The 13,414-nt window shown below is 36.8% G+C and overlaps 1 protein-coding gene across 9 annotated transcripts in view; it reads right to left on the reverse strand.

Moving 5' to 3' along the window:
• PPP3CA (protein phosphatase 3 catalytic subunit alpha) overlaps window positions 1–13,414 on the reverse strand; it is a 317,085-nt gene that overhangs the window by 73,060 nt on the left and 230,611 nt on the right. For all 9 annotated transcript variants that reach the window (XM_004748169.3, XM_004748167.3, XM_004748171.3 and 6 more), the window contains one exon: window positions 8,931–9,055. In XM_004748169.3, coding sequence (XP_004748226.1) covers window positions 8,931–9,055 — 125 coding nt within the window. The remainder of the gene's footprint in view (window positions 1–8,930; window positions 9,056–13,414) is intronic.

Below are 13,414 nucleotides of genomic sequence, written 5' to 3' on the forward strand. Positions count from 1 at the left end.
TTTCCAAAAGGCTAGACCTTATTAAGGAGGATATTAAAAATTAAACAGAAAATATTAGTACAAAGCCAAGGTTTATATGCATAAACTGATTTTCTATGCACCACAAGAAAACAATGGACTGTACAGGGTCTATTGGAAGAAGTCTGAATAAAGATATACTCAAAATATACTGGTGTACAAGCATGAGAAGAAACGTGATTAGCAATTAATGAATAAAGACACCTTTCTTTATAAAACAAATTTAAAAAAAAGATAACAGAAACAGGAGAGGGTGCCTGGGTGGCTCAGTGGGTTAAGCCTCTGCCTTCGGCTCAGGTCATGGTCTCAGGGTCCTGGGATTAAGGCCCACATCGGGTTCTCTGCTTAGCAGGGAGCCTGCTTCCTCCTCTCTCTCTGCCTGCCTCTCTGCCTACTTGTGATCTTTCTCTCTGTCAAATAAATAAATAATTGTAAAAAAAAAAAAAGAAAGAAAGAAAGAAAGAAGGAAGGAAAGAAAGAAACAGGAAAATTGGGAAGGAAAGGCAAGACAAAATTTGGAAGTAAACAATGCCACCAGCCTCAGGCTGACTGATTTCTTTTCTTTTCTTTTTTCTTTTCTTTTTTTTTTTTAAAGATTTTATTTTTTAAGTAACCTCTACACCCACTGTTTGGCTTGGTTTACATCCAAATATAATTAAACTGAAGGCCAGAGATCTCACTACACATTCTGCAAGTAACTACAGGAAGAATTTCATATACCTTAAAACTCTCAAATTAATTACTTGGGTATTACAGTTTGTGTAAAAATGAAGGTCCCCTTTGAATTCACCAGGTTTGGAATAAGCCTCCTCTGACACAGTCATCCTGGAGTGTGAATTAAGATAAGCAGGATACTGGAGTACTACCATCAATTTCATTATCCTTCACTGGCATTCGTCAAGAGCCCACAGGAAAGAGAAAACCACTCTTTGAAAACAAGTATGCCCTTTTTTCCTCATTAAGTTTATCTTCTAAAAGTGAGGATAAGAAGATAAGAGGACCACAAAAATATTGAGACAAGCCTGATTCTGGTTACTAAAATCTGAAACCAAAAATCATTTAAAACATTTACATTTTTATAAAGAGCTTTCCAACATAAAGTAAATATGCTGCATAATGTCCACCAAGAAAAGCTACTAGCGATTCATTTGTTGTGATACCTGTGAAGACTAATCACCTCTGTCAGCTTATATACCAATTTATTAAATGAGTGGAAATAATTATGTTTGAATATACAGTCCACGTCCTGGAGAAAAATACTAATTATCAAGGCAAGTATGTATTACTTATTTTTCAAGTAAGATATTGTTTCCAACTATGTAATTATAATTGGAGTAAACAAATAATGGGTTGACATCAAATTTTGTATACACAGACACACACACACATATATATTTGTTACTTCAATTAATTTTCTAATTATCATTTTCTGGTTATACTTATTAGCTAAAGTTCACATGACAAATAATATTACTATTTCTGAACAGTTGACCAAATGGTCTACACAAATGATCCTTAAGGCATTATGATCCGTCATCCATGGTACACATTCCCTCTTATCCCAGTGGGTAGTATGGTGGCTTGATGAGTCTCTGACTGTTACACATCTGGTTTTCAGGGTACACTGACATGCTTTCACAAAAGGAGTGTTACTCAAACTCGTCTCGCACTTCAGAGAAGATATTTGTAAACAATTATTACAGTCAATGAGAAAACTATTCCCAATTTAAACTTTACAAAGTTGTACCTTAATACTAAAGAAATACACATACACACTTCCATATTGGTTGTTAACTTCGGATGTCTAGTTTGGAATAAGATGAGAATGTAAAGTCTTTTAAAAATTATATTTATGGGGCACCTGGGTGGCTTAGTGGGTTAAAGGCTGGCCTTTGGCTCAGGTCATGGTTTCAAGGTCCTGGGATGGAGCCCAGCATGGGCTCTCTGCTCAGCAGGGAGCCTGCTTCCTCCTCTCTCTCTGCCTGCCTCTCTACTTGTAATCTCTATCAAATAAATAAATAAAATATTTTAAAAAATTATATGTATTTACTAAAATTGCCACATCTAATATATTCTGTTTTTATATTGAGAAAGAGTATATGTTTTGGCCATACTGTAGCTGCTTTTAAAAAAGTTTTTCTTGCTGTTGTTTTTATTAAAGTCTAATTTATATAGGAAGAAGAGCACATATTTTCAATACGCCAGTCAATGAGTCTGTATATGTGTATATTCTCATGAAATGACTAACCAAATCCACTCACATTTCAGCACCCAGAAGGCTCCCTTGTGGCCCTTCCCAATCAATATCCTTTTGGAAATGTTTATTACATTTCTAAAATTCCAACCACAATTCTGAACTCTTCGCATTGGCTTTGTCTGCAAGAATCTTAAGCAAAGCTATTATCTCTCCAACTAAAATCTAAAACACGATTTTCTAACCCCTGTTAAGTGCTACAGGAGTCGCTTTTTAGGACCCATATTTTCTCCTTGCCGTCTGTTAAAGATCCGGTTTTGACATTAGCACATGGCTTTATCGCCTTTAGTTTTAATTTCTGTAGCGTTTTCCTAACTGAAATCTCAAAGAGTGATACAGAAATATTTTATGATATGCTTTTCATACTTATTTACCTTTTTAATGATTCACGGCACATTTAATATCCTTGTTATTTAGCGGATATAAAGCACCTAGTATATGGGAGTTTAAGAAATATTAGTTCCTTTTTCCTGTAAATGAGAAGGAAGACAGGAACACCGGAGGTAGGAAGGACTGAAGGAAAGCAAGAAAAGAGAAAAGAAGAGGAGGAAAAAGAAAAGGAGAAAGAAAACATAACTTAATTTCCAAATTCTTGGCTCAGCATACCCTCAAAATAAGAATCCTGTTTTCACATTTTATTTCCTTCTCCCCTGTGGCAAGAACAAAATATCTTCCCAAGCGCTGACTAAAACCACAAATGCAGCCAATATGGAAGAAGTGGCCTGGTAAATGAAAGGGCAAGAGTGGACCGGAGAGTGGAGCCCGGCCAGCCTTCACCCTCAACATCTGGTGGGCAAGAGCCGCCAAGTACAACACTGTCTTGCGGGCAACTGTTCTGCCATCTAAAGTTCTAATATTCTGGGGACCTGTCGATCTGAAGCGAAATCATAATTGGACTCTATTTTTAAAAAAAGGAAAGTTTCTTCTAAAAAAAAGTATCACAACCACTATGCACGGAAACACAAATTAGTTAAAATAATTGGTTATTTTCTTCTATGTGGTAGGAGATGGCTAATGTGAACAAAATGTTCACTGAATTAATTGGTTAAGGTGGAAACAGAGAGGCGAGTTACGTTGGCCTTTTTGCACGGCTAGATGTAAATTCCTTGTGCAAATGACTTTCAACCAGACCTTGACGGTCTTTCCAGGGCTACTTGAAATAATTTAACAGTTACGACTTACAATTAGTTTTAAAGTATGAACAACTGAGCACCCTCTATATTTTTATTAATTTCTGTCACAGACATGGTTTTCTCCTATTTAATCTATCAATCTTCCCCAATGAAGCAGCACTAAGGATATAGTTTTGCCAAGGATACCGTCTTCTTCATTAGTTTAATTGGTTCACTGGTAAGAGTTGTGCAATGATTTATTTTTGTAATTTATGCCTTTTGATTATGAGTATTCTTGGAAACTTGTATAGGGGAGTAAAGAAAGAGGCAAAAGAGGAAGTTAAAAAGCAAATAGACAGCTTCAGATATACATCAAGCAGCCTTCCAAAATAATTCTCCACGCTGTGATATGTTCCAATCAAAAGGGACGCCTCTCAGTCATGGGACAATTAAGTGAGGGATGTACACTGGCTGGGAAAAGATCCAAACTCCCGAAATGTCAAATGCGGCTCCTCTCAGACATTCCCTGCCTGGTCTGACAAGTATGCCGACAGGCAGCAGAGCCTCTAGTCCTGCAGTAACAGAGACCATCGGCAGCGGGGAGACAGCAGACAATTCCTTCCTTGTGTCTGTGGCATCACTCTGTCACCTAACACGGCTTGCTGCACTGTCTGCCTGTTATTCTCATGCAGAAGCACAGGATGCTGCCTGACTTGCCGTGGTTCATTTCGTCTCTGAGTTCACAGCGAATAAACACAACAACTCTTCCTGCTTAACTGAGTTTGAGGCTTGGGCTGAGACCTTTATGTAAGTAGCACAGGAGTGGGGGCTCGCTGCTAAGCTCACAGCCCTGCGGCGTGGAGCCGCACAGATTGGCTAAGAAAAGCATGCGAGCAAGCAAACAGAAGGAAACGGCGAGGCGTGCCTCGTCTGCAGTTCTGTTTTTCTCTGCATTCTCGGAGGAGCTCACTCAGACACGGACCTCTACAGACACGTATGCTTGATCAAAGAGATTAGGTAGCATAATGCCATCATCAGAAAGAGGATGGTATTTGGTGTGAGACAAATTATTACTCCAAACAAAATTACCTCTTCCATCACTACTCAAAAGCCCGCTTGTTTTAGCTAGGCTAATGTTGTGGGGAGTGATTTCTAATCTTGGCAGAGAGAGAAGGTGGTGGGAAGGGGTGGGGAGGGGTGTAGAAATGAACTCCGTGTCCTGCCCACAGCACATTACCTACTGCTTGGAAACACTACCCGGCAGAGATTGTATGAACCTACTCGTCAAAGCTGATTTGGTAAAATTAAACATAAGTGGCTCCTCTTTGCCCAGAGGAGAGCCAAAGAATACCTGCAGGGCAGCGCTAAATTATTGAGGAATCAAGAACCTTTTGAAAGCTGTTAGGATAGTCCACGCCGGAAAAGGGAGCTCTGATTTTAGGAACTCTTGTAAACTGAGAGTGTCTTACTCAAACAGAATATGCTATATTCCATGCTGGACCTTCAGATTGAAGAGGTGCAGGAGAGGGCCACGTGTGCCTGTTTGCATGTGCGTGAGTGGATATAAAAGTGTGGATCAGCTTCTGCAACACAGATGTGTGCATTTTTTGGTGGCTCACCTCGTGAATGTGGCCAAGGCGTGGGGTGGAGTGGGAAAAGCACAGACTTCCAAGCCCGCGCTGTCATTTACTATGCATGCAACTCTCTCTGAGCTCTGGTTTTCACCCGCACGGAACGAAGACATTTGCACGTTCCTTGCAGAACTGTGAGGAATAAAGGAGCTCATGTATCCCAGCCCAACAAGAGCATTTCAGCATGCAAACAATGTAAGCTTCCTTAATCCACCATTAAGAGCCCCAAAGTATTCTCAGTAAATATATTTTATAGAAACATCTGTTCTATTTTAAACATGATGATATCACTGAGCCATACCAAAGCCCCTCAAAGGTCACAGTCTAATCAAAATGGATCCTTTTCATAGAGGAGGACTTCACATTTTTGTTATTTCTGTATACATGTGGCGAGTCCCTGGAGCTGTACTCCCAGACACTTACAGTTTAATTAAAGAGCTGTTTGTGAAGATGGGAACTCTGGTATATGCATCTCAGAACTTCCAAATGTCCTGATACATTTGCTATGTCACCAGCATCGGGGTTCAATCTCTGATCCTTTGAATTCCAAAAGGTGCCCACGACACACAAAATTGCAAATTTTGGGGTGCCTGGGTGGCTCAGTGGGTTAAAGCTTCTGCCTTCGGCTCGGGTCATGATCCCAGGGTCATGGGATCTAGCCCCGCATGGGGCTCCCTGCTCAGCAGGGAGCCTGCCCCCCCCAACTCTCTGCCTGCCTCTCTGCCTGCTTGTGATCTCTCCTGTCAAATAAACAAATAAATAAAATCTTTTTAAAAAATTGCAAATTCTATAGTTCAAGTATCTAAATAAATTGTAGACTCAAAAGAAATCTGCTGAAGAATAAGTTAGTGATTATTGCTTCTCAAGTTCTTTAATTTAAGGAAACAGAGCTCTAAAAAGCTCCTAATTAGGGAGAGTTTAGAAAACTTCAAGTAATTTGAGGCCAGAGCTTCAGAAGCCTCAACTCTCAGAGTAAAATTTCAAAGGTAAATAAACATGAACCAGATTAAGAAATAATATTATCCAAAGAAGGAGCTGGCGAGACAAAGATGGAGTCCAAATGTGTCATCTGTTCCTCAAGGAACACATGATTTAGTGGTTCCTCTTTACTAGTAAATTACTAGGGAACGGTGTTATTTCTTTGATTAGATTGAGAAGATGGCAATTAAGTAGTTCAAAATTGCAAATATGCTATTAAAAATTTTTTCTAACATAGCACTCCATCGTTTGGCCAATAAAGATAATCACTCCCAACAGGTAACCTTCGGCTTTCCCTAAGAAGGTGAGCTTCAAGGAAAGTAGAATATCTATTTCGTTCACTCTCAGAACCTTACACAGGAGTACTTTGCATGTTAAATGAATAAGATGTATTTAAGAGTCGCTCAAATAATTTTTGAAGGTATTTACGCAGATTCCACACAGTTGTAACTTAAGAGAAGTAGTAGAAACATTTTACGCCCATTTCTGTTTTCTACTTATTGCAGTCTTTTACAAACCTGGCTACATATTGAAAATCACCTCTGGCCATAGCAACAAGTTCTGGTCTATGGGATGCAAGCCAAAGTAATGGTACCACTTCTAAGAAATATGCATAAATGAGAAGACATGTCCTTCTCTTTTTCCTTTTCCTTCTAGCTGAATGCAACATGGGACATGATGGCTGAAGTTGGTGTAGCTGTCTTGGGTCACAAGGCAGTCTTTGGAATGAGCCCGTGCATCCCATGCCTATCAGAGCAACAAGGCAGAAAGAACCTGGGCCCTAGCACTATGCTGGGACACGTGGGCAGTCCCATCTGTGAGCTTCTACTAGAGAGACAAATAAACTTTTATCTTGTTCCAACCACCATTTCTCAGGTCGTTATTTTCTCCTGGCAGATACCAGTCCTAATGTGATATAAAGGTATTAGAAAATTTGTATTCAATCGCCCTTCCCTACTAAGTTGGTCGAGTTAGCACATGAATGACATCTGTGGAGTTTACTAATGTTTTCCCCTGTACTTTTCTTATTTCAATTTCCTTCCTAGCTAGTCTCCCTCCTTTGATTTAGTCTTCCTCAATCATGTTTGCTCTCAGAATTGTTCCGCTTTACTATATTGCAATGGCAATCATTTTCCATACTTCTTTTATCACAAGGTTTTAATAATTTAAATCATTGAATCCTGGATGACCACTTAGTCTAGGCTTTTGATTCTATATAACTTTTTATAGTCATATTTTCCAACATAGATTTAGTTTTCTAGAGAGCAAGGCTACACATCTCTTCAAATTCTCCATAGTTCTGATCATAGTGCATACACATTTCATGTGTTTACTAATACAGTACGTGTTTACCAAATGGAAGATATATCAAAAATTTACTTGCTCCTTTTGTTTTTATATACTAAAACCATCCATCCTGCCCTCATCATCATGAATAAATAAGAAGTATATGGTTCTCAAATACACAAAGGCTTAATATTTGGTGAAAATATTAAATATATTTTAATATATATAGCCAATGACTATAGAGTCTCTCTCTCTATATATAGACTCAATTACTGAAGATAAATTGAACAACCAAAAATATAAAATTGGTATGATAGCTTTAAAAACAAAAGCTGTTTAAGAGTGGTATGTTCTTCAACCTCAAATATTCCTATAGTAAATAACATATTATGAAAATTTAAAAACCTAGTCCCCTTTTTACATGATTATTATGAATATATGATGTTGGTGTGAGACTTTTATAAAGTTGATTTCTCTCTTAATTAAGAATATATGGAGGGCACATATTGCATGGAGCACTGGATGTGGTACATAAACAATGAATTCTAGAACACTGAAAAGAATTTTTAAAAATAAATAAATAATTTAAAAAAGAATATTTTTTATCCTTTTAAATGCTTTTTTCTTTTTTCCTGAGAGTGCATATAAAAATGTCAGGTACTATAGCATGAGCTCTGCTTCTTTAACAATCATTCTTATTTCAAATCATTTCTTCTTTTTTTTTTTTAAGATTTATTTATTTATTAAAGAGAGAAAAACACAGACAGCCCATGCGTGTGCAAAAGTGGGAAGTGGAGGGTGAGCAGAGGGAGAAAGAGAATCCTCAAGCAAGCTCCCTATACAGAGCCTGATGCAGGCTTTCATCCCAGAACCCTGAGATCATGGCCCGAGCAGAAATCTAGAGTCAGACACCCAACCAACTGAACCACCCAGGCATCCCATCAAATCATTTCTTTCAATAAATATCTAATGAACCCTTTCTATGTTTAAGATACCATGGTAAGCACCGGGAAAAACAAAGAAGTGAATAAAGTGAGGTCTTCACCTTTATTTTGAATGAAATTTCTACTTACTTGAAGCAGGTGCAGGTGGGAGGTTGAGGAAGAACTGCTACTCAAAAGTTATCTGTTTTGTTTTAATTAACAAGTTTGACAAATTACCCTTGTTAGATGACAGATGCCAAAAAAGACAAAATATAGCAGCTGTGAGTGTACTCACACATACTCACACACAAAAACACAGACACAGACATAGACACACGTGCACATGGTTATCAAATTACAAAGATAAGTTATTGCCTCACAATTATAAGGCATAATCATACAAACACATTCCTGCTTATTTAATAAACTTAGTTTAGTTCTCTCAATAGGAAAAAGTATTATCTAATGTAAAATACGATGCAATTTTTGCGAAGTTGCAAATATAGAAAAGGTATAAAAGGCAAAGTCTTAATAATAGCCATTTCCTTGGCATCTCTATGCTAAAAAGCATATGGGAATCAACCGAATATAGAATACATAATATCCCAATAACTGAGGGTACTATTATAGACTAGGAATTTCCTTAAGACAATAACATTTACCACTTGTGGTTTGCCAAGATATTGTTGATTCATTCCCAAATAGCTAAGAAATGATACAGACTTACTTCGATACTGAAGTACCCTCTGTCAACATAGTCCCCTAAGAAGAGGTAGCGAGTGTTGGCAGGAGATCCCCCCACTTCAAAAAGCTTCATCAAGTCAAAGAATTGTCCATGGATGTCCCCACAAACTGAAAGAAACAAAGAAAATTCATTTTATGGTCACATTATGATTTTCAATTAGATTAAAAAATTACAAAATCTTAGAGGCAGAAGGAAGGTATAGCTCATCTTAGCTGAAACATTCTTTTGCAAAATAGAATAAGGGAGACAGAGATTTCAATGTTAATTAATGGCAGACCTGGCTCTAGGATCCAAATCTACCAATTCACAGATTAACTGTGAAAGTAAATATAATAATAATAATGAATAGTATTGCTGTGCTTTCAATAATGAATCACCACACCCCATCCTTAGAAATTTATGCACCACTTCTGATTTAATAACAACAAGGTCATGGGATGAATTTTCCCTTTGTAGAGAAGAGATAAGGCAAAGAGAGGTTCAGAAATTTGGAATTATCTCTATATAACTGAGGTCTGAATAAATAAGTACTACATTTTATTACCTCCTAGAGAAAAAGAAAGTTAATATGTATCATAAAAACTGTATTTCATTGACCCTAAAATGCCATCAATCATAAAACACATCATTAGTTTATGCACCACCAAAAAAAAAAAAAAAAACGCTCCAATTTAATTTAAATTATAAAAGAACATTTTATAAGATGTACTTTAATATCAGATGTTAAAATGACAAAAAAATCATTTTAAAATTAAATCGTCATTTTTTAAATTAAAAAAAAAAAAATCAAAGCTTGTAAAGTACCAAAATCATTGGGAAATAGTATTTCCTAACTTTTTCACCTTCTCTTTTAAAACCAAAATTCTTGAGAGAATGACGTAGCCTCTCTTTTTAGAAACCCCTTATTCAGTACTTATCATTTCCTTTACTACTTCCAAAGCCTTAAGTATATATATATATATATATATATAATCTTCATTATACAGATGAGGAAATGGTGTAGCTAAGACAGGTTATGGGGCTAAGCAAGATCACTCTTCTCTATGGATGATCCAGGATTTAAATTCAGATTTGCATAATTCAAAGCTTTTGCTGCCAACCATCGTTTATAATATCTTTGCTATTTTATATGTTTTACCTATGTATATGTATTTAATATTTTAAAATAACTTTATGTTTAAATGATGAACATGATGGGTTGTTTCCTGAACACTAAGAGGTTCATGGAATGAATATATCAACAAATAGAAGGCTAAAAGCATGTCATATTAACCCATTCTGTGCTGCAATCAATTTAAGATAAAACCATTTTAGTCCACCTCCATCTCCTTCCCCTTCTCCTCCTCTTGTTCTCTAGATGTGGGTCTTCATGTCTTAAATAATCCAAGTTTCTTTCTTCCTTGGATTTCCACAGGCTGATGCCTTTTCACCAACCAGTCACAGGTCAGAGGGTTCTTTCTTGAGCACTCTTTTTAAAGGAGTTGCCTCTCTCCTAAATCGTTCCTCATCCCATGAATTTGCTTTCTTCACAGTACTTAACACTATCAGGAATTGTCTAGCTTTTCCTCTCTCTGTTGCTGTGGCTCCCACCTTCCATCCTCTTGGGCCTATCTGAGCAGTATACAATGCAAGCAAATGAGGCAAGCTGTCTTTTTGTTTGCTCAGTCTCCAATTCTCAACCAGACTAGGTCCTTTCATCTTCAAAATCATTTAGTTTTAACAGCACTTCCAAACAACAAGGCTTTGACAATTCTATTAAACCTTCAAGGCAAGCTCTTTCTTCATCAACATAGACCTGCTTCCCACATTTCCCTAGCTCTCATTATTTTGCTTCTCATCCCCAACTGAACATTGTGGATGGATTACTCAACTAAGGGCCAGCACCAAAAGATCTGTCAGATTGAAAAGGCTCCAAAACCAAAAGAAACACAATACTGTTAATAAAAGCATTCCCACTTTCTATGAAAATATCCATACACTTGGCTAAACATTTCCCCCAAAATATATATTATGTCTTCAATAGATTATTAGGAGAATTTTACATATTTCCATCAGAAATGTAGAGAGTTATGGCATTAATAAGATGAAGATATCAAAGATAATGAAATAAAACATAAGGATTTTTTTTTTTTCTGGACCATTGATACCCATATTCATGAGTAACCTGATGTGCCACAACCTGATGGTTATTTTCCTTATGAGCTGTGGTCCTACTTTTGTTTTTATACTGGAGAAGGAAGAACTCCATTAGTTTTTATTTATTTTTTTTTTTAATTTTTTTTTTTTAAAGATTTTATTTATTTGACAGAGATCACAAGTAGACAGAGAGGCAGGCAGAGAGAGAGAGAGGGAAGCAGGCTCCCCGCTGAGCAGAGAGCCCGATGCGGGCCTCGATCCCAAGACCCTGAGATCATGACCTGAGCCGAAGGCAGCGGCTTAACCCACTGAGCCACCCAGGCGCCCTCCATTAGTTTTTATACCTCTCAGGTATACTAAGCAGTTCAGTCTATTTGGTGAGAAGGTGTCATTATTTTCTTGGTTCTTTCCCTAAGTGGGGTAACTAAGTGAGTTTGAATGTGGTTATTCTAATATTCTCAGTACAACAAAATGTACAAGAGTGACCAACATCCTGTCGTGCTACCATATTCATTACTTTTTTCTCTTCTGCTATCAGGAAATACACAAATTATGCTGAAAACAATCACACGCTAAGTAATGCCTAAATGAACAATTACTTTTAAGTAACTGCCTTTTAATATTGCTTCCCTGCCCACAATGATTCTCAGTCCACCACGCATAAAACTTTATTGGAAATGATTCTCACACATGAGTGGTACCAACTTCTGATCTAAATCTCCAGAAGGAGAGTATGGAATTTTGAAGTGGGAAACTGAAAAAAAAAAAAAACCATACAGAAAGGATATGTCTTTATTTCTTAAGGAAAGGAATAGCTTTTATTTCTAATATCATTGGATACCTAGTTATTAAGCTTTAGAATCACAGGCTCAGAGGGAGGTTCAAGTACACACAAACATAAATATAAATGTGTGTCTGTGTGTGTTATGCATGTGTGTATGTACATGTGAAAAACCACCCACCATAAAGGAGGAATTATTTGGAGATTAGTGGTCAGCGAAGCAGTTAGGGAGTCATTAAACAAGTTCAAGACTTTGCTCACTGTATTTTACAGCAAAGTAGTGCTAAAGTGAAAAAGGAATAAACAGCTGAGGCAGTAACAAGGGACTCTTTGTAGTCAGCTGAGTATGTTCTTGTAATCTACAAACTGGACAATGAGTCAGTCACAGCACAAGTCTAAGAGTCCCTAAAACTAGCACACTGCTAAGGAGAAAAGATAATGGCCAGCATATGGAGGATAAACAGGCTCTTGAGAAAATAATCTCAGGCAGAGGAAGGACAAGCTGGAAAGATAATCACAATCATGACCAAGCCCCTGCCTTGCATCTGCCGACTAGAGACATGCTGGTAACTCTATTTAGAAGGGATAAGTGTTCATACAAGAACCACAAGCATATTAATCATACAATTAGGTATGCACATCATAATTAATTTAGTGAATCAGCAAATAAGTATGGCCATATTATAATTTAATTATTTTTTCAAAGAATTCCATTGTTTCCAAGTTCACATTGGCAATTACATTACGACATTAAAAAATGTAAACAGTAGACAGTACTGAATATAGAAGGATGAGGGCCCAGTGTAACCGCTATACAGTTGATAGTCTGAAAAGGACTTTGACAAAAACTATCATCCTGAATAGGAGTCATACTAACAAATATACTATAAAACATATACTTTCATGTAAAACTACTTTAAATAGTTTTGAATTAGTGCTAACACTCACACATTTGGTCCTGTTTTCTTGTTTACACACACGAAAAAATCAAAAACATCATTAGGTCAATTTCCTACTGACACTAAGCAAAACTTCCATAACATCATAGCATTCGAGGTTAAAGAAAGCTTAACAAATTAGAAGGTTTGTGAACAGAGGAGTGAGTTGTTAAAGACAGACAAACAGATCAAACAAAATAAAACAAAACAAAACTTCAAACGATAAATTACAGGGGAAAAATAGATATTTAATGGACCAGCACTTCTAAATTGCATCGATACCATGATTTAGAAGTCAAGTGCTTTGGATTTTTGAGTTGCTATTTTTCTATAAAGACCTTTTAATTTCTCCAAAATGCTGGCTTTTATCATCTTGGAAGATCTGCATGAAGTAGAATATACAAGTTTTCTCAGTTCATACTGAACTAACAGTTTGTAATTTTTCTTTAAGAAAAGATGTTACTGAATCGCCCAGCAATTTTCACCATTAGATTGCCACTGTCCTTTTTTGCTTCATTGACTTCAACCCACTATTTTTTCTGTAATAGCCACATTCTCCCAAGACAATAACATCTCTAATGTTTTTTTTTAAATACTGTTAACTTCTATAT

This window comes from Mustela putorius, unplaced genomic scaffold (genome assembly GCF_011764305.1).
Source record: "Mustela putorius furo isolate JIRA1106 unplaced genomic scaffold, ASM1176430v1.1 tig00003871_pilon_pilon_pilon, whole genome shotgun sequence".
Taxonomy (NCBI): Eukaryota; Metazoa; Chordata; class Mammalia; order Carnivora; family Mustelidae; genus Mustela; species Mustela putorius.